Raw genomic sequence first — 19,018 nt, 5'->3', positions numbered from 1 at the left:
AACACTAATTTAAGGTTCATAGAACTTTATTGGTAATTTCATCAGACAAGGCAGACACATCAATGCAAAACTTGATGATGAGGTGATAAGACGGCACATTTTCTTTTTAAATAATTTGTCAGTGACACAAGCATGGGGTTAAGGGCATATGAGGCAGGAGAAGAAGTTCAAAGAGTTCAAGGAGCCAATTAAGCCCTGGCCTGCTGCTGTTGCTGGTATTCAGCAATGCGGCTTTCCATCACAGGCCTGAAGTGTCTGATCAGTCCCTGAGAACACAGAAGACAAAGGGAAATAGTACATTGATCTCGAATTAAAGCAGAAGAATAACAGATTCTGTACAACAAACAGTTTTGTCATTTTTTCTTTCTACAAAAAAATGAAGTTAAAGTGTTATTTCCTGGAGACAACTTTAATATTTAGGTTAAAAATTAATGACATGGAATGAAGGGCCTCAAATGCATTATTTTTTGAGGTTATGGTTTGTAGGTGTGAGTTCACTGTCCATAGTTACACCTAGCCTAATCTAATGCAGCCCAGCAGTAAATCTTTCCTTCATGAAGCTTATTATATTCATTTTTTGTTACTCTGCTGGAGAGGTGTTAAGAGGTGGTAATCTTGGAGGCACTATTTTGCTCACAATGGGGGTGGACATAATATCGGAAAATTTTCCATGCAAGGCAATATAATTTAATAGGACCACAACACCCGCAGCTTGCTAAGTGTCAGTTCAGTCCTTTCCCAGAGTTCTCTATTAATTCTTTAAATGATCCTGTAATTATGCAAATGCGTGATGAGAGCCATGTGGTTACCTGCACTGGCCATGCCGCACCATCTCCCAGGGCACAGATAGTGTGCCCCTCAATTTGCTTACTGAGCTCCCAAATCATGTCGATCTCCGCTGGCCGTGCGTCACCACGCACAAAACGCCACATCATCTTGTTCATCCAGTCCACTCCTACAGAAAGAGAAGGAGAAAAACATAGAATTTAAATGTCTGTTAGAGATATTGCTACACAGTGAAAAATCCTGACTGCGTGAAGCACTAACGTTGGTACTATCGATGCGTAAAATGACACTCAAGCAGCCCTTACCTTCTCTGCATGGTGTGCACTGGCCGCAGCTCTCATGTTTGTAGAACTCAATCAGGCGTGCAATGGCTCTGATAATGTCAGTCTGCAAAAACAACGTGTCCACCAATGTAACAGATGTTTGCCAATTTCTTTACGCATGAAGAAAAATGATGTAGAAGAGTCAAACTTACTGATTTGTCCATGACGATAATAGCAGCTGTGCCCAGCCCAGTCTGAGCCTGAATGAGGCCGTCAAAGTCCATCAGGACCTCTTCACACACTTTTTTGGGAATGAGGGGTGTTGAGGAGCCACCGGGGATTACAGCCAGCAGGTTATCCCACCCGCCACGCACTCCACCTACAAGACAGATGTTTGTTTCAATTAAGTTAAAAAAAAACTGCATTCACTTAGGCTGTGCTTACGTTAAGCTATCTTAATCTTTTCAGCCCATGACCCCCGTGGTGCAGAAAAACACATGATGCATTTAGGTTGTCCCTTTCCACCAGTTTCACTTAATTGTTTTTTGGGGGGCTCATTACTTCGCAAGAAAAAGGAATTTTCTTGCAATAACAAAATCCCATATATCATTTTATAAAAGCATCAACATCTCACTCTATCCCTCAGTTTGAGACCCAAGGTGTTATTATCTCAAATATACTGTCTCAATAAATATGAGTCAAAAACACACATTACAACATTTGTACCTGCATGCCTCTCGATGAGGTCTTTCAGAGGGACAGACATCTCCTCCTCCACAGTGCAGGGGTGGTTAACATGGCCAGAGATGTTGAAGAGCTTTGTGCCGGAGTTTCTCTCTCTGCCAAAGCCCAGAAACCACGAGCCTCCACGACGACAGATGGTGGGTGCCACGGATACCGTCTCCACATTGGCAACAGTTGTCGGGCAACCAAACACGCCTGTAAGATAGGAGGAAAAGTGAAGTAGATATTTCAGAACTGTTTTTATTCGGCAAGACGTCCAGCTTTAGGCCTCTGAGTGTCAGATCATAATTACCAATAGGCTGAAGAAAACATTGCCAATGTAAAAATGCAGTGGGTGATGCAAGCACAGGACGAATAAGACCAGTATTTTTTCAAACCCCCTCTATCCACTGAAACTCACCCACATCAGCAGGAAATGGGGGCTTCAGGCGGGGCTTCCCCTGCTTCCCCTCCAGTGACTCAATAAGAGCAGTCTCCTCTCCACAGATGTATGCTCCAGCGCCACGCATCACAAACACATCAAAATCATAACCGGAGCCACAGGCGTTCTTTCCAATCAGCCCGGCAGCGTAGGCTTCATTGATAGCAACCTAAGAACAGATATTAAAAATATAATGCTCCAATAGGATGAATAACATAGTATTATAATTATACCTTGTGTTGTACATAAACTATCAGAGATGTAAGTGCTTTTGACCTACAAATTGTTGAAATTGCCCAAGACTGTGCCCTTGTGCTTGTATTTACAAATTTAATAGTGTAGAAATATTTTTTACTGTGAAAAACAAAGTGGTGCTATTTCTAACTCCTTTCTCCAAACATTTATTTGAAACAAATGTACAGTACAATTATCTAAATTCTGTCATTTAAAACTTTAAATCTGAGGGTTCACTTTGTCCATTTTCACCTGCAGGTTGGATGACTCATTGTAGAACTCTCCTCTTATATAGATATAAGCCGCACGGGCCCCCATGGCCCTGCCAGCAACCAGACAGCCCTCCACCAGCTTGTGTGGGTCGTTCCTCATGATCTCCCTGTCCTTACAGGTGCCAGGCTCTCCCTCATCTGCATTCACCACCAAATACTTTGGCCTTTAGAGAGAAATTAGGAGTGAGTTAAATAGTGTCATTTTTTTCTGGTTGACTTCAAGTAGGAAAAAAAACCCCCAAAAGCGTAAATGTGTGTACATCTGTTGGTCTCCTCACTGACCTGCCATCGCTGGGTTTGTTCATGAAGCTCCACTTCATGCCTGTAGGGAAACCAGCTCCGCCTCTCCCACGCAGGCCAGAAACCTTTATCTCATTGAGGATCCAGTCGACTCCCTTTAGAAGGATCTCCTTGGTTTTGTACCAGTCACCACGCTTCAAAGCGCCCTTCAGTCTGAAGTACAAATATAGAGCAGGTGAGGACTGTGTTCCGTTTAACACGAATTACTGATTAATAATTACTCTTTTAATCCAACAAAGATTCTTTATAAAATAAAAGAATATTTAAAAAAATATCAATATTTCTTTTACATTTTCAAAGAACATGAGAATAGCATCAGTGGTGTTACCTCCAGTCATGACGGCCATAAAGGTTTGTGAAAATTCTGTCCTCATCTGCTAGAGGTCCAAATGTTGTTTTCTTAGGAGCACTCTGGAAACACAAGGCAAAGACGAACAATGTGAGTGATAATTTCCACTACCATTTAATTATGTTACTTTCAAATGAATTTAGGCCAGGTACCTGTGCTGTGCTGTTGAATCGGGTGATAGCAGTCACTCCACCTTGACTGATAGCAGCTGGGGCTCGTGCCACCCCGCTCACTACAGCTCGAGAAAGGGACAGCATCCTTCCTGCAGGACAGTAACACACTGTCAGATGTTGACAATGGGCCATACAGGTTAGTTTAGGTTGCATACAGTACATGCTTGTCCTTAGCAATTCCTGAAGCTTAAGCAGGAAAGGTTGCAGTTGCACACTTACACAAAGTCATAGGTTAGGTATTGGAACTAGTATAGACACACTTACACACGTTTATTTGAAGAAGAAAATAAAAGTGTCAGTGTGGTTTTGGACTCAACCAGAGCAACAACCAATCAATTTGGTTGGATTACAGTACATATTGGTTTTAATAGATGAATCGTGCTGTAAACTGATGTGAACAACCTTTTATCGTAAATGCCAAACAACTGTTTTCATCATATTAAGCTGCATCAAAACAAAGGACCGACCGACACTGGATCGCATTTTATTTCAACACAATTGAGATAACTAACACTAGATTGTCAGATGTCACTTTTGGTGGTGACCAATCGATGTTTGCGTGATATATATATATATATATATATGTATTTTTTTTTAGAAATATGGAAAATCGAATAGCTTTCACTGCGATCTTGTGTAACTTCTTACGTGATGTTATGTCAGAGGTGTTGAGTTAGCTAACAAAGTTTAGGGCAAACGCCAGCAATATTCAATCAAAGCCCACACTCCAGTTGTATACTTTCAGGACAACATACTACTAAATTAAATGAATAACTATGGCTATATCTGAACTAGTTTTCCCCGCTTAAGTGCAATTATGAAAGTACAAGCTGACCTCCATGCTCATTTAGCTTCTACTAGCCTAGCTTAGCCGAGTTAGCTAGCGGTTAACCTTGCAATGTCAAAATAAAAGCAGCAAATTCGCGGTGCAACGTGCAAATCATATAGCGACAATGGATTAATTAACTTGTTAATATCAACTGTCACATCAAAAGCAAAGACCCGACGAAAGGTTTGATCTGAATTAGCAAACAATCGGTCCTTCTTACCTCCGTTACGTCCCGAGTTTATGAAATATCGACAGGAAGTAAACGAGCACACGGCCCGGACGCAGTCATCAACAACACACCGCCGCAGGGTTGTGGAGGATTATTTAAAAGATTTGGTTGCACAACATGACTGTGAACCGCCCTCTCCGCATTTGAAAAATAATAATTTCATAACAACAGCCTGTCCTTACTAAAGGTCAGTCTGTGTGTGTATGTGTTATGGTGCTACCACTAGTTACTTGCCGGTTACTTTGCAGAAATAAGACTTTACCTGCAAATTATATGTTTTTTTTACACAGCGGTTTCTTTTACTTATATGTCTTTGTGTGTGAGAGAGAAAGAGAGAGTGTGTGGTCAAAAGCACTTCTTTGAAACCAACTGCACAGGCAAAAATATTTTTATATTATATTTATGTTTAAAGGGTAGAAATATTTATATTTACATGACATTATCAATATGAGGATCATTCTTTAGAAAGCTTAAATAATGAAAAGCATTGTGGTTAATTTTTAAGTAGATCTTACTGTATATTAGTATTAGTGTAAAATGTATAACATTTCATAACCATGGGTTTTTTTCTCTGCATCAAATTTAGCTTTAAAAAATACACCATATCAGTTCATACGATAACAGCAGCACACATATAATAAGAAAAAAACAGATATTTGCCGTATTCCTTGTCTCAATATTAGTATCTGTTCTTACTGATATATTATTAGGCTATGAACCCATTAGTGGTAGCCTACTCATATTTGCTGATCTTGTTTTGGGGCAAAAACGTAGCAGTGACTAATGGAAACCCTCTTATAATAAGCTTTCTTTTCCCTGTCAAAATTTTGTCATGTCATTACTGACATTAGTTATAACTGAATTCCATATAGCTGCTTCAGTTCACATTGTTCTTGCTGGCACACTGTCACACTGTCTCAGATACGTGAACAGATCTGAGCCATTGTTAATGTTATTAGCTACACTTGTACTTTTCCTTCTAATGACAAGTATCTGCTATCAAAAAAGGTCTACAACCAAATTACTGGATACTAAATTGTAAAGATGCATAGGTAGAGTTTTCAGATGACCTCTTCATTTTTATAAAATAAACAACTCTACATGTGAGTGCCATGAAATGTGGTGATTTAAACAATGATATATAACTGTGTAAAATCTGTCTCTGTACAGTTAAGAGTTATTACATCACAGCAGCTTATCTTCACTGAACCCTATTAAACCCTCACTTGATGCAACCTGCAGACCTGAGGGATCATTTGAATCAGTACCACATAAAGCTGAGTGATGCATCGCCCAGCTGGTGCTCCCGTGAGCTTGCATTATCCTGTATGGCTGATGTGATGGATAGTGAAACTGCAGTCTCAGAAAGCATACAGGCCAATGAAAAACAATTCTTAGAGCAGTATTTACATTTGGAAATCCCAGGGTTGCCATCGGTAAAAACCATACGTATCTTCAAAAACGTAAGTTGCTGAAGAAACAAGAAAGTAGAGATTATTTTCTCATCGATATTCATACAATTATACAGTGAATCTAACATGAAAAGTGTAAAAATATCTAACACAAAATGATCATGTAGATTATTAAGATTCAAGTAACAAAAATTACCTGAAAGTACAATGTTTTCAATCAAGTGCACCGATAACATGTGAATAAATAACATTGAGGGTCTCCATCAGGTTGTCCATCACTGCGTACTAACATCAACAGCAATTAGCAAAATTTACATCAAAGGTTTCTTTGTTATGTAGTCAAGTTCAGTCAAAGTGTGACAGATATCCTCCATGAGTCTCTCTCTGCTGAAGTCACTCTGCTGTGGGAGGCTGATAACTGGGCCTGCGAGCAACCCGTCCCAGCCTGTCCACAGCTACGCTCTCAAAGGCCCTCCTCATCAGAGGATGTTCCTCCAGGACCTCGTTGAAACTGTCCACACTCAGGGAGTAAAGACGACAGTAGGTGTCCGCGCTCACGCTGGCTGTGCGTCGTCCCTGCGTTAGCAGGCAGATCTCTGAAACGAGGCAGAGAGAGACAGTTTAACCATTAAAGCAACAGTTTGATATATTGGAAAATACACTTGTTTGGACTATTTGTTTTAGCTCAGTCGCTGACAACACTGATTACAAGCCAAAAGAAATGAGTCACAGAAAAATTTCATCAGATACTAAATGCAGCCTGTAAGCTGAAGTGCTTCATTAAGAAGTAAACAACTCTATAGCAAGATTATTATAGAGGGACATAAGCATTATTCTGTACTTGTAAATGCTGACCCATTAATCCAGGCTAAAGGTCATGATCAATATGGTTTATCAATGGTTTTATTGACAGACAATCAGTTAGTTGACAGAAGTAATCCATAAGTATTTTGATAAATTACTGATTAATCAGTAAAGTAAACAATCAGAAGTTTCAGCCCTTTACACAATGCAGTGTGGATAATAATATACAGATGAGCAATACATTTTGGGACACTAATAACTGCAGTGAAGTGAAAAGAGGGTCAGTGGCAGCTTTAACAGGAGAGCAGCAAAAGAGAGTAAGCAGAGCCACAGAGCCTCTGATAGATTTGATGGGGAACAGTCTGAAGGTTGAAGTAAGTGACACATGATTTACCCCCAAAATATGCTCCATCGTTGAGCTTAATCTCCTTACTGCCGCGTGGGATGACAGTGACGGTTCCGTGCTGGATGAAGTACATTTTCCTACCCAGAGTTCCTTCTCGTATAATCAGGTCACCGGGTTGGAAGACTTCGAAACGCAGCTTGGTCAGGATCACTGTCACAAAATGAGGGTCAGTGTTCGCAAACAGTGGCATGTTGGCCACTAGCCCACGGCAGTTATAGCTGACTATCTCCTGCATGGTGGGGAGACAGAGAAGAGAGAAAACATTCAAAACTGGTCAATGGGACACTGAGAAATTTTTATCTTTATTGTGGAAATGCATATAATTTACTACTACTGCTGCTTCTCTTTGTTTTATGTGATCGTAAACAGAGTATATTTAGGTTTTGGATGGTTATTTGGAAAAAATAAGACTAGGGCTGCAGCAAAATTACAGACCAAACTCTTAATACATTAATCAAAGAACTAATTGGCAGATTACTCGATAATGAAAATAATTGTTAGTTGCAGCTCTAGAGTTTTGTTTGATGTAACACATAACATTGGAACATGGGACATCAGTTTTATGATTTTATGTGATGATTGCCAACAAAGCAAGAAACACCGAGTCAAATCAAAGATTTAATGAACAACACACCTCCTTGAGCGGATCACTGAGCTCTCCAAGGATGCTGTCCTCGTCAAACATCTTGCCTTGGAATCGCTGCTCGTAATAATCATGGATCCTCTGTCTTACATCCGCTGGAAGTTTATGGAACGACATGTACTGCTCCACTTGCTTGTACTGAAAACATTTTAACAAAAAACATGGTGACCTTCATGAGGACACAGATTCCACAGGACTGATGTCATATGTCACATTAAGTCACATTTTCTACCATGTGTTCGCTGAATTATTCCTAAGCACAATAATTATGCAGTCATTCTATTTGTTTTGCAGGCTTTTCCCCAGTTTTAAGTGGATTACAATCTCATTTGTAATGGGCATTAGCAAACAGTGATCCAAAACAAAGGTGCTGCCATTTGTCTATCATCCGCTCTGCTTTATCTTGTGAAAATCCCCAGGAAAGGGTCACAGTAAGGGCACAAAATCCATTAGATAATACACATATTCTCTAGGCATTTGGCACAGTTTCCTCGAATAAAGTACGAGCAAGTAAGCAAGCCTATGATATAAAACATGGCACTGATATTAAACCTGAAAGCCAGAATCACATTAGCACCCACACGAGGCTCCTGGGACATATTGTCCACAAAACAACTGAAGCTCCCGGTCAAAATGTGTTAGTTTGTTAAATGTTAAAAGTCAGAGCAGAGCTGTTTACCTTCTCTTGATACTGGCGATGTGACGCATCCAAGGACTGGACCAGGTTAGTCGCATGGCCGAGGAACATGGCATAGCAGGTGGCCCCCACAACCATACTGATCATGGTGAGCCAAACATCGGTCATTCCCTCTGGAGGGTGGGCACCGTATCCTATGCACAACATGTGACTCATGGCCATAAACAGAGCGTATGAGTACTGTATGTGCCATGTAGCATTCTGAGAAGGATAGAGTAAAAATGATGGGAGACAGGACAAAGCAAGGTTTCCATGAGAAAATATACTCTATATAAAATATAATCACAATTAACTTGGCTAAAAAAAAAACAGTTGAATGTAACATAAGTTTTTAGCAACACTGTTTTCCTGGAATTAATATAATTCATCTTCAGTTATTTACACTTACCAAAATATTGAACTACTTCTTGACATATAATGTTTTACTATATATTTAACTATATTTTGATGAAGCTGGACTCACCACCATATTATTTTTGGATACCCAGCAGTCCGATGGAAAGTCCTGCAGCATAGGCACCATAAAGGTCAAGCAGCCATCCCAGTGACACAACAGCAGCATCATGCCAATCAAGTTGACTATACGCACCACTGCACTGGCCAGGTCATAAGTCATATGGAAAATCTGACAGAGAAAATTGTATAGAGGGAAAAAAAACAACACTTAACTGGAAAGATTTTGAATTTTGCACTGCTATGTATGTACTAATTTTTCAGAGCACATGGTCTCTTCCCTCCCTTTTCTTTACCTCTTCCCACTGGTGAATGTAGCGGATGAGGCGAGACAGTCGGAGAAGACGCAGCAGACTGAGGATCTTGGTAAAGCGCACAATGCGGAGTGCACGGGCAGTGCGGTACACGTCAGATGACTCGTGCCGGGACTCCAGGTCAACGATGAGGAAAATATAATCAACGGGGATGGAGGAGATGAAGTCCACCAGGAACCAGGTGCGAAGGTAATGCATGCGGATTTCTTTGGGGTCCAGGATGATGTGGCTGTCCTCTCCCAGGATTCCAGTGCGGAAGTTGAAAACCAGGTCCATGAGGAAGAGAGTGTCAGACAGGACATTAAAGGTGATCCAGGGCATGGTGTTCTGGTCCTCAAAGAAGGTGATTCCCCAGGGTAAAATCACCAGGTTACTCATCATCAACAGGAGCATCACAATGTCCCAGTAAAACCTGGGCAGAAAAGGAGTGGTGGAAGGTTGAGATGTAAAGATGTAAAGATGTAAAGCTGTGAGCATTTCATAAAAATAAAACCTTTATCCACTAGAGCTTCATAGAGATACAACTGCACATTTGTACATTCGGTGTCCAGAATCTTGCTCACTGTAGAGGATATAACACAAAGTTGAGGTCTCTACTTCTCACAGATCATTTTTTCTTCACAGTAAACAAACTCTGGAATGAGTAGGATGGATTGCACATTAAGAATTTACATTATGCTACTTATTACTGTAAATGTAAAGGTGTTTACCAGGTGTAAATGGGGTCTGAAAGTGACAGAATTTTAATTAAAGTTAAAGCACTTGAAGCAGCAATCAAGGTGAAGTCATCCGCTGGAGAGTGTGCTGTCCAGAGAATGACCCATTTCAGGATGACCCTTACTCTCATAACAGCTTCTGTTACAGGAGAAACCCCTCTCATTAAAAATGCACGGTGTTCTCCTCATGAGGCTCAATACACTATCAAGAACACCATGTAGAAAAGAAAACATAACTGCCGCTGATGATGTCTGGCCTGCGATGTGAGGTTTAATGCTTCGGACATCAGAGTGCTGAAACCCAGACATCTGTGCTGTACATCACTGTACTCATCACTGTCTGCTTCATGTCATATAAGTCCTATTTTCCTATAGGTCTCCAGTGTCTTGTTATCCACCATGACCACAAGGTTTGGGTTTCCTTACAGCTTGTTTCCATCAAGTGTCAATCACTTTGGGTCTCTCTCTTGCTCTCAGTCTCTCCTTCGTTACAGGGACACAGTAACAGAATATGAACCAGGCTATTTTTGATTACTGTCACAGCTTGGTGACTGCAATATGAACCCTGTGAGAAAATGACCTTCTTCTTTAGCTGGTGAGAGCGAAGATACTGGAACTGATAGATTAGGCACTCATTCTCATTCATGTTTATCCCTCCATCAATCTCTTACGTCCATGCCCTCTGTGTCTACACGCTGGTTTACATGACTACTTATCATCTCCTCTCATGTTGCAACAGATTAGAGGTTGCTTGCTGCAAATAACTCCACCAAAGACTCTGGATGGCATTATGGCTGTTTATTTTAAGTGTGTGCATACTGTATATATGTGTGTGTGAGAGAGGAGCAGAATTAATCTGCTGTATCAAAACCTTTTAAACAAGCTGTCAGTAACAGTAGGAGTGGAACAGGAATAGAGATGTGGTTGTTTGATAGCATTTTATATTGAATCTGAATCCAGGATTGAATCTACTTATAAACTAAGTTTAGTTTTTACCTTATTAAAGCAACAGAAGTTATAAATAACTAAGAACTAACACTGAAAATCCAACATTAAAAGTTTTGCCAAATAGATTACATTTTAGTTGTTAGGATAAATAACAACCTGCTATTTTTCTGTTGTTTACGTTTTTAGCCAAGACTGAAATATCTCAATAACTACTGGGTTGATTGTACAGATATTCACAGTCTCCAGAGGATGAATCCTAATGACTTTGGTGACTTTGGTTTTGAGTGAACAATTGCTTTATTTCTCATACATACCCCCCTCTCTGTCTCCCCTCATTTCCTGTCATTTATATGTATGTATATCAAGATTTCAAGGATCATTAGACTCTGAGATTAACAGTTTTACCAACTTGCAAAATGCAAAAGGCGACCAGCTATCTGACCTTAACCTCAAAACAGGAAATCTGAGCACCACGTGTGCTGCTCCAACTCATCCATTTTAATGGGGAAGTTGGAGCACAAGGTTTAAGGCTAGCAGGCCTTCGGTAATCCCCCTTCAGCTGTCTGTGTATTATTGCATAATAGAGCAAGATTGGAATTATAGGGATTCTTATGGGCAATAATCCCTCTGCACGGGTTTATCCCCTCTGTCTGGCATAGGCCTGATGTTTAAAAATTGTTTAAATTTGATGGTGGCTATTATTAGTGACAACACAGACGGATAGCCTGGGCATCTCTGCTAAGATGTAGTCTGCCCCCAAAATCTGAATGAGTCAACAAATCCTCCAGAAGTGAGATGAAACTACAGCAAGAAATTACTGGATGTTTTTCAAATGGAATACATAGGATCAGTTAATGTATCAATGAAGGATGAATGAATATAGTTCTCCCTCCTTGTGAACAGAGAGAAAGGGAGTCACAAGGGAGTGGTATCATTAATCCAGATGATCTTGTCCTATATACTGTATCACTAATCAAATCCCTTCATCGCCTTATCATGTGCTAGGAACCATGACATCAGCTGCTGTACTGCAGTCTGTCCTTGGAAAAATCGGATCGGAGCACTCTATCACATGCTTTTTAGTTGGATGAAAACTGGATGCTTTCAAGGGAGGATCAATGACAAATTGGGTAATTTTGTGTTGGGAAAAGTTACATGTGACATGTGGTTTCACCCATTCACCATTTCTGTGCAAATAATGTAAACAAACTTTAGCATTAAAAATACATTACCTGAAATCACTGTAGGGGTGGATGATCCACACTCCAAAGCTCTTCACCCTGGCCTGCTCGGCAGCAACACCCTTATGACTGCCAAACATGCGCAGGGAGAATTTGTTGACCCCGGGCTGCAGCATGGAGCCAAACTGCCTCTGGAAGTAGGTGGACTGGTCCTGTGCGGGGTCATCACCACCTTCTTCACCCTCCCCATTGGTGTCCAACAGGCCATCGGGGTCAGCTGTATAGTCATCATTGTGAGTCTTGACCAGGGAGAAGAGCGTCTTGGTCACATCGCTCCGCTTTTCTGTCTTTGGAGAGGGGGGTACCAGGAGGGCTTGTCCTCTGGGAACCACTTCTCCATCTTGAGAAGCGGAGGCTGCTCCAGCTGCGATACCTTGGAGTCTCCGGCTTGTGAGACGGGCTCTCGCTGATGCCTCTCTGGTCGTCTATATTCATGGAGGGGCTGGTCATTGTTACACCTTGCATTTTAGACTGAGTAAAGAAAATAGGACTCTATTGCCCCTGTGATTTGGCTTCTGGGGGCCTGATTATTAAATTCACTAACTAATAAAATTTGCTACAGCTGCCATTTTTCATTTGATGCCTTCTTCTAATACTGACTTCCCTCACAGAATTAAATACCAGATTTACCACACACAAGAAAAAAAGATAATTTATACAAGATGGACAACTTTATAAAAGAGCAGCCAAACTTTAAAATACCATGCAGTTCCTATAGTTTGTAAATGCAACACAGAATATCTCCAAGTAACATAACAGCAACTAAAAATATTAAGTACCAGGAGGTCACATATCTACTGAGTGCAGCGTACACTTTGCACGTATCAAAATCGTATAAAAAACAGTGACTTTGCCCACACCAGCTCTACCAATATAAACCCATAAAAAGTTGCAGCGTCCATTTAAAAAGTACTTCCCTGAGATGAATACAGTCTACTCCACGGGAAATAAAAACTTCAGCGTCAGATGTTCTGTGTCCGCCTCCCGCTGGACCATGAGTGACGGACGCAAATTGACAGGGACGACTCAGTAGCCTTCAATAATCGGCTTGTTGGCATATCTGCGTCCACTCACCTCTCTCCTCCTCCTCCCTCCCCCTCCTCCCTCTCCCTGCCGTGGAGGTGCCGTCCCTCCCTCGCCAAACTGAGACGGAGGGGTGACGGGGTTGCAGGTCAAGTTGCAGAGTCAGGTCGGAGAGCCTCACGGTCAGCAACGCCCAAAATATTAATGAATTCCTAATGAGTGGTCTGACCCGCTTCACAGGGAAAACCACCACGGCTCCATACTGGTTGTACCACTCCTCCTGTTAAAAATTGAAAATTCAGATGGCTTAAAGTTTGAAACAGTCCGCTTGAAATATTAATCAATCATTAAAAATACCAGAACCCCTTAAAATTAGGTTTATTAAGATAGAATCACCAACAGAAACAGGGTTACTTTAAACGTCTAGAACACGGACACATTTACAGTCTTGTAGATCAATAAAAAATACTCTACATCAATATTTACATATTTTTTCAGACCACGTTTAATTCACACTGAATGGGCAACAATTCCAACCTGCCCCTCCTACAAACTTGATCAACATAATCATTAATTAGGAGCTGTGTTTCTGACCACTTAGAGAATGTAAGTCCATTTCTCACTCACTTTTTCCAGTGATGAACCTTTGAACTTGGCGGAGCAATGTGCTCTACGGAGGATCATTGTTGTATTTGTCCTGTCTTCTTATTAACTTGGGGGTCATCTGTAACATCGGTCACTTTGAATTGCAACAAAATTGCAAACAGAGTTGTTTGTCTTCATTCATGAAGTAAACTAAGTTGCAGAGATGGTTTTCACAGAACAGCAGCAGCATGCAAATGTACTGATAACGCAACACCATCCAGAAGTAATAAATGAAACGACAGAAAAAAAGGCCCTGAGAACATCACAACCTTACCAACATTTCAGTAAAAATACAGCTTTATTATCAGTTTATTGGCATAGTTTTTATCTCAAAAAACACATCAGTAACATTTAATACATCAGTAACATGAAATGACACTGACAATATCAAAACCAAAGTGACAGAACAAATGTTAATTAATGACAATATGGAGTTGTGGCGTCAAGTAGTTGCCGAGGTGTTTATTGATTCATCTTCGTCAGAGCAGGGGTTAAGGTGGTGGTGATGCCACATAATTTCCTAAAAGACACAATCATTATTATTCCACTATTTTGCTCCATATCTGCAAATGTTTGATTTGTTGTGAGAAGAAACTTCTTTTTGTGCGGCTTACTCAGCTAGTGTGCTCTTCTTCACATGATCGCATACTGGTCTGTAGCCTGTCAGTTGTGCTTTAAGGGTTTCAATCTCTTGGTTCCAGGCATCAGATTCTGATTTTAAAGTAGCTTGGTGACAAAGAAAAGAAAGGGAACAGTTCAGACCTAAAACAGTAGTTCTTGGATTTCTCCACACGGTGGCAGCAGAATGTGAGCATAAATTATCTGTGAAGCGGCTGCCTGCTATACCTTCTGTCTCGGTTTTTTCCTTCTCTGTCCCAGCCAGCTCATCATTTTTTGTTTTCTGTAACATTGAAAGGGAAATGTCTGTCAATATGAACTGGAACTTGTGCTACACAAACAATAAGAACTTGCTTGTCAGCCCTAATCCCCCTCTAATCAACAAACGAATCAATTTGTTGGAAGGCTGAAGAGGAGCGTGTGTCATTCACCCAGGGACACAGAAAGAAGAACTGTTCAGATCTTTTAATTTGGCAAAAGCACCAATACTGTGAGTTAAAAATACTCTATAAGAAGCAAAACTCCTGCTTTCAAAACCATGTTTCTTGTGACAGATATATCATTCACTGCAACATTAGTAGATTGTTCATATTGCTTCATGTCAAAGGCAAATGCTGAAGCAAAAACAAAAAAGAAAAAGAAAGAAAGAAACTTCACCTTTTCTGCTTGACAGGCATCGTTTTCTGTTTTCTTCTTTTCCATCTCTGGGCCGAGTTTGGCCACTCTATTCTCCAGATCCCCCACTACTCTTTCCCCCTGAGCCAGCATCTTTTCTACTGTGGCTTTAAAGAATTCTTCATTTGTAAGTTGGTCATCAAGTTTCTGCGACTGCATTTTCAGCTGTTCTCTCCCCTTCTCTATCATGGTCAACACTTGATATTGGCCAATAACAATCACCAGCAGTCCCATGGACAGCAAGATGGATAAAATGGACACAAACCACTGAACCCGCATTGACGCTGTTTATGCTCCTGCCTGTAGAAGAAGTGAAGGCAAAGAGACAGAGAGATAAGCTGTAGATGAAGGGATGACACGTTTAATACAGTCAAGCTCTTATCACCAACGGTGTGATGAAAAGGTAATTTAGCTTTAAACTTCCTCTTTCCTGAGCTATCTGTCCTCTTACCTTCTAAGTCCACTTTACTTCCAGCTTTCGCCTTCCACAGATATTTTGTCTCCTCAGACAGCAAATTACCACACAGACACAGAGCACAGGATGTCACTCCTCCCTCTTTCAACAACAGACTGGTTCTCTGATAGAGTTTCACAGTTGAAACAGGTTTAGCAACTCAGTAGCCATTCATCATACAGTTTGAACGAAATGAAGTACAAAAGTGTGGCCTAGTCTGCTCTCAGTAAATATGAGATTTTATTATGACTGGGAGAAGGATTGTGCGTTCCCAACAGAGAAACCGATTGTTCGTGGAGCAAATGATCACACCTGTAAATGATTGTGGGACAAGCGTGGGCAGAGCTAACAGGACAACAAAGTTTCGGGACATGTGACCTCCTCTTTGAAGCAGGTGTTCCTATTTCATGATGTGATATGGAGGTATATCGTCACCTGCACTTTTAACTACACCTGTATCCCTCCGCCATACAGAAACTGATGCAGGACTCAGGTCGTGGCAGTGCGGGCGCACAGGTGAGATGCTTTGCGTAACATAACAAAAAAAACAAAAAAAAAACAAAAACAAACATAAACAATAAAACGTGCTTGTCTTGCAGGTCTGAAGGCTTGCTAAAAGCTGGAGACCGTCCACGGAGAGCAGGAAACGGCGGAGCAACGTACGTACTACTTGACGCCAAAGCGACCATCAGCGGGCTCTTATTTCATTGTTTGTGCAAGCATAACAGATAAATTTGCATTTTTAAAAAAAAATGGCCTGCAGCAACGTGTAGACCCTTGAGTGTACCGGTATTTAAAGTCATTGTTGTAGACCTACACTAAGTAGACCGTCGGCTAAAGTGCAGTTAAATTTTTCTGTAGCTTGGCAACAGTCCAGACGCAGCTCAGTTGCGGAACTGTTTGTGTTGGCCGAATAATTAGTTAAATAAATAAATAAATAAATATCTGTCTTGCAGCTCATTGTTTCTGTTTTGTGGTCTGCAACTTTACTGTCTTGATTCAGTCTCATTGTTTAAAAAAAATAAAAAACAAATTCCATCCAAATGTAGTGCAAATTTGAACTAATTGTCCAGAAAATGTGCAAAATAAAAACTCTAATTTGTGTTTCCATTATGTGGATATTAGGAGATTGTTCATAAACAGTTGGTGGTGCTAATTCTCCATTCAAGTGCAGAAGAAGGTAATGTGACAGAAATATAGCCTTTTTGTTTGTTTACTGAAATCATCTGAGGAATGCCATTGTTTCCTTATCTCTCCACACAGATCTGATGTTTGTCTGCTGCTTTTTTTTTTCATCTCTTCTGTGGAGCACCAGCTTCAGTGACCTTCATGTGTCATGGTTCTTCTTCAGCCAAAAATATTTTGCGATATGTTGACTTATGGGGGGAAAAACAATCAACTTTGAGTAGTTTCCCTTTCAGATAGTCTTGTTTAATATTTTCCTAAAGAGTCACTGCGGTATTTCACAGGATTTATATCCTGCTAGATCAGGTAGATCCAGCCACTGATGCTTGAACCCTGCCTACAGACTTCACAGTGATTCTTTGTCAGCTCTGGTCTAACCAGCCTGACTGGTCTTACTGGGGTGGAGTGAAAAACGTGGCTTTTTGCCCAAACTCTAAGTCAAAGTGCAATTCACCCCTTAAAAGCTCTTGTGCCTGTGTTTGAAAGCGTTTTTTTTTATTTAATTAGTTAAGTCAATTGTTTAATAAATCTGGGGTTGCAAATATATATTTAGTGGCAGCTAAGAATTACCATACAATGTTTTTTCTTTATATCATTATTGTATAATATTCATTTACTGATTTAACTGCTATCTCTCACTCTAAGCTGCCACTGCCTTTAAGGAAAAGAAAAAGTGTTCGCTACTGCTTTCAGGTACTTTTCCTCACTTTGCTCATCTGTTCCTGCATTGTTGTTTTTTTTTAATGAAAACTGAAAATAAAATAATTTGCTATGATTTTATGTTTCCAGCTGACTCATTTTAAATGTCATGTTAAAAAACTGAAGCTAAAGCTACATGTCCCAGGCAGAAAATCAGTTATAGTCTATAGTCTGCAGTTATAGTAGGCCACACTGATGGATTAAATGTTCCTGTATCTGTTGAGAAAAGTCTCCTACCATTTAAAAGCCATGTGACTCTTTGTTTAATACGTTATCAAAACTGTAACACAGGACTGTTTTTCTTTGCCCTTTAAAAGCCAAAATTTTGGAGATTCATGGTTTTCACGAAACAGCAATGCATGAGAAACATCTACAAGCATAATAAAACACTAGCATATCTCTGCTTTGCATGACTATGTAACAATTGCTACTGATATGTATACATGCACCTTTACTTATTGTATTGTGTTTCTACAGATTAATAAGATAAAATCTTTATCTGTTTACCTTACACACAGTGACAAAACAATTTTTTTATTACAACATCACCACATCACATTATGTTCTCTACTCTCAGAGCAACAGAAAAGATCTCCATCTGGTTCTTGTGAAAATAATCACGATATCATTAAGGCCGATCATAAGAATTACGTATTTAAACAACACACACCCACCCATTATTCTTTTGGGTGGTGACCAAAATGGCCACAGTGTCAACAATTACATTTCAGCTGATGAATGTCTTTCAGTAACACTGTGAAGCCAAATCGATGGGCACAAAGCCAGCAGAATGAATGTATGTTTGAAAAATCAGATAACAAAAGCTACACAGGTTTCGAGAGTACATTTAAATTTGTCTATAGGCTTATGTCCTGTAATAGGTTTTCCTAATGATTCCTGATTTTTACCTTTTTAGCATTTTTGGTTTGTCCTTATCCATTTCCACTGAAATTAACTCCTTTTGTGACCTGGTAAAACACTGTACATGGCAGACTTGATTCCATTAACATCTCTTTTCCAGTCACATCAGCACAGACTTCATAAAAAACTGTCATGTGTTCCTGTGTTCGCTCACTTCTGGGAAAAGCCATTCAAAGCTATCGAGAAGCTAATTGGTCCGTTAGTGGAGGTCGGAAAGTATTTAAGCGTCCTTAAAACCTGCACGTGAATCCCTGACTGCCTGTTCACCAGCTCAGGTAAGGATGATTTAGAAGCATTGGAGCAAACAATTCGGTTTTCAGCTATTTATCACCACATACCGTATTTACAAAATTTTATGTGAAATTTCAGTTTTCTGTCTTGGTATTGAGACACAGATTCTGTCTGATCACACAATATAAAAATTGCCATCATTTTTCTTTTTTTTTTTGTCATTTCATTTGTATTTAATTTTGTTGCTGTCTGTAACAAGAGATAAAACGTAAGAGAGAAATGTTTTTTTTCCAACATTTTGGCATTTATATGTGAAGGTGTGTATACATGCAA

The 19,018-nt window shown here is 40.1% G+C and overlaps 2 protein-coding genes and 1 long non-coding RNA gene across 3 annotated transcripts; 1 reads left to right on the top strand and 2 right to left on the bottom strand.

Annotated features, from left to right (window-relative positions):
* Positions 1-4: 4 nt before the first annotated feature.
* Positions 5-4,658, bottom strand: ndufv1 (NADH:ubiquinone oxidoreductase core subunit V1). The gene is made up of 11 exons (XM_041053361.1): positions 4,592-4,658; positions 3,522-3,631; positions 3,349-3,431; positions 3,003-3,173; positions 2,701-2,884; positions 2,194-2,383; positions 1,776-1,988; positions 1,262-1,428; positions 1,092-1,173; positions 810-955; positions 5-266 (listed from the first exon to the last, which is right to left on the bottom strand). The coding sequence occupies exons 2-11, from the start codon at positions 3,624-3,626 to the stop codon at positions 189-191; spliced, it is 1,419 nt and encodes a 472-aa protein (XP_040909295.1). The 5' UTR covers positions 3,627-3,631; positions 4,592-4,658; the 3' UTR covers positions 5-188.
* A 1,747-nt stretch (positions 4,659-6,405) lies between these two features.
* On the bottom strand, positions 6,406-12,630 carry hcn3 (hyperpolarization activated cyclic nucleotide-gated potassium channel 3). The gene is made up of 8 exons (XM_041053747.1): positions 12,549-12,630; positions 12,226-12,406; positions 9,312-9,741; positions 9,026-9,187; positions 8,545-8,763; positions 7,857-8,003; positions 7,211-7,451; positions 6,406-6,608 (listed from the first exon to the last, which is right to left on the bottom strand). Exons 2-8 carry the CDS (start codon positions 12,348-12,350, stop codon positions 6,406-6,408), a joined length of 1,527 nt encoding a protein of 508 aa, XP_040909681.1. The 5' UTR covers positions 12,351-12,406; positions 12,549-12,630.
* A 3,217-nt stretch (positions 12,631-15,847) lies between these two features.
* LOC121191470 lies at positions 15,848-16,417 on the top strand. The gene is made up of 2 exons (XR_005895111.1): positions 15,848-16,165; positions 16,249-16,417. It is a non-coding gene; the product is annotated as an uncharacterized LOC121191470 (long non-coding RNA).
* Positions 16,418-19,018: the final 2,601 nt, after the last annotated feature.

The sequence above is a fragment of the Toxotes jaculatrix genome, chromosome 13, assembly GCF_017976425.1.
Source record: "Toxotes jaculatrix isolate fToxJac2 chromosome 13, fToxJac2.pri, whole genome shotgun sequence".
Lineage (NCBI taxonomy): Eukaryota > Metazoa > Chordata > Actinopteri > Toxotidae > Toxotes > Toxotes jaculatrix.
The sequence above is the reverse complement of the archived record's forward strand: the minus strand, read 5'-3'. Positions and strand labels throughout refer to the sequence as shown.

Coding starts and splice junctions, on each gene's coding strand:
- ndufv1 (XM_041053361.1), bottom strand. CDS start 3,626: ATGCTGTCCCTTTCTCGAGCTGTAGTGAGCGGGGTGGCACGAGCCCCA. Junction 2,885..3,002: donor AACAAACCCAGCGATGGCAG/GTCAGTGAGGAG, acceptor TTCTCTCTAAAG/GCCAAAGTATTTGGTGGTGA. Junction 1,174..1,261: donor TTATCGTCATGGACAAATCA/GTAAGTTTGACT, acceptor TTGTTTTTGCAG/ACTGACATTATCAGAGCCAT.
- hcn3 (XM_041053747.1), bottom strand. CDS start 12,350: ATGCTGCAGCCCGGGGTCAACAAATTCTCCCTGCGCATGTTTGGCAGT. Junction 8,764..9,025: donor TATCCAAAAATAATATGGTG/GTGAGTCCAGCT, acceptor TATCCTTCTCAG/AATGCTACATGGCACATACA. Junction 8,004..8,544: donor ATCGCCAGTATCAAGAGAAG/GTAAACAGCTCT, acceptor AAATGTTTTCAG/TACAAGCAAGTGGAGCAGTA.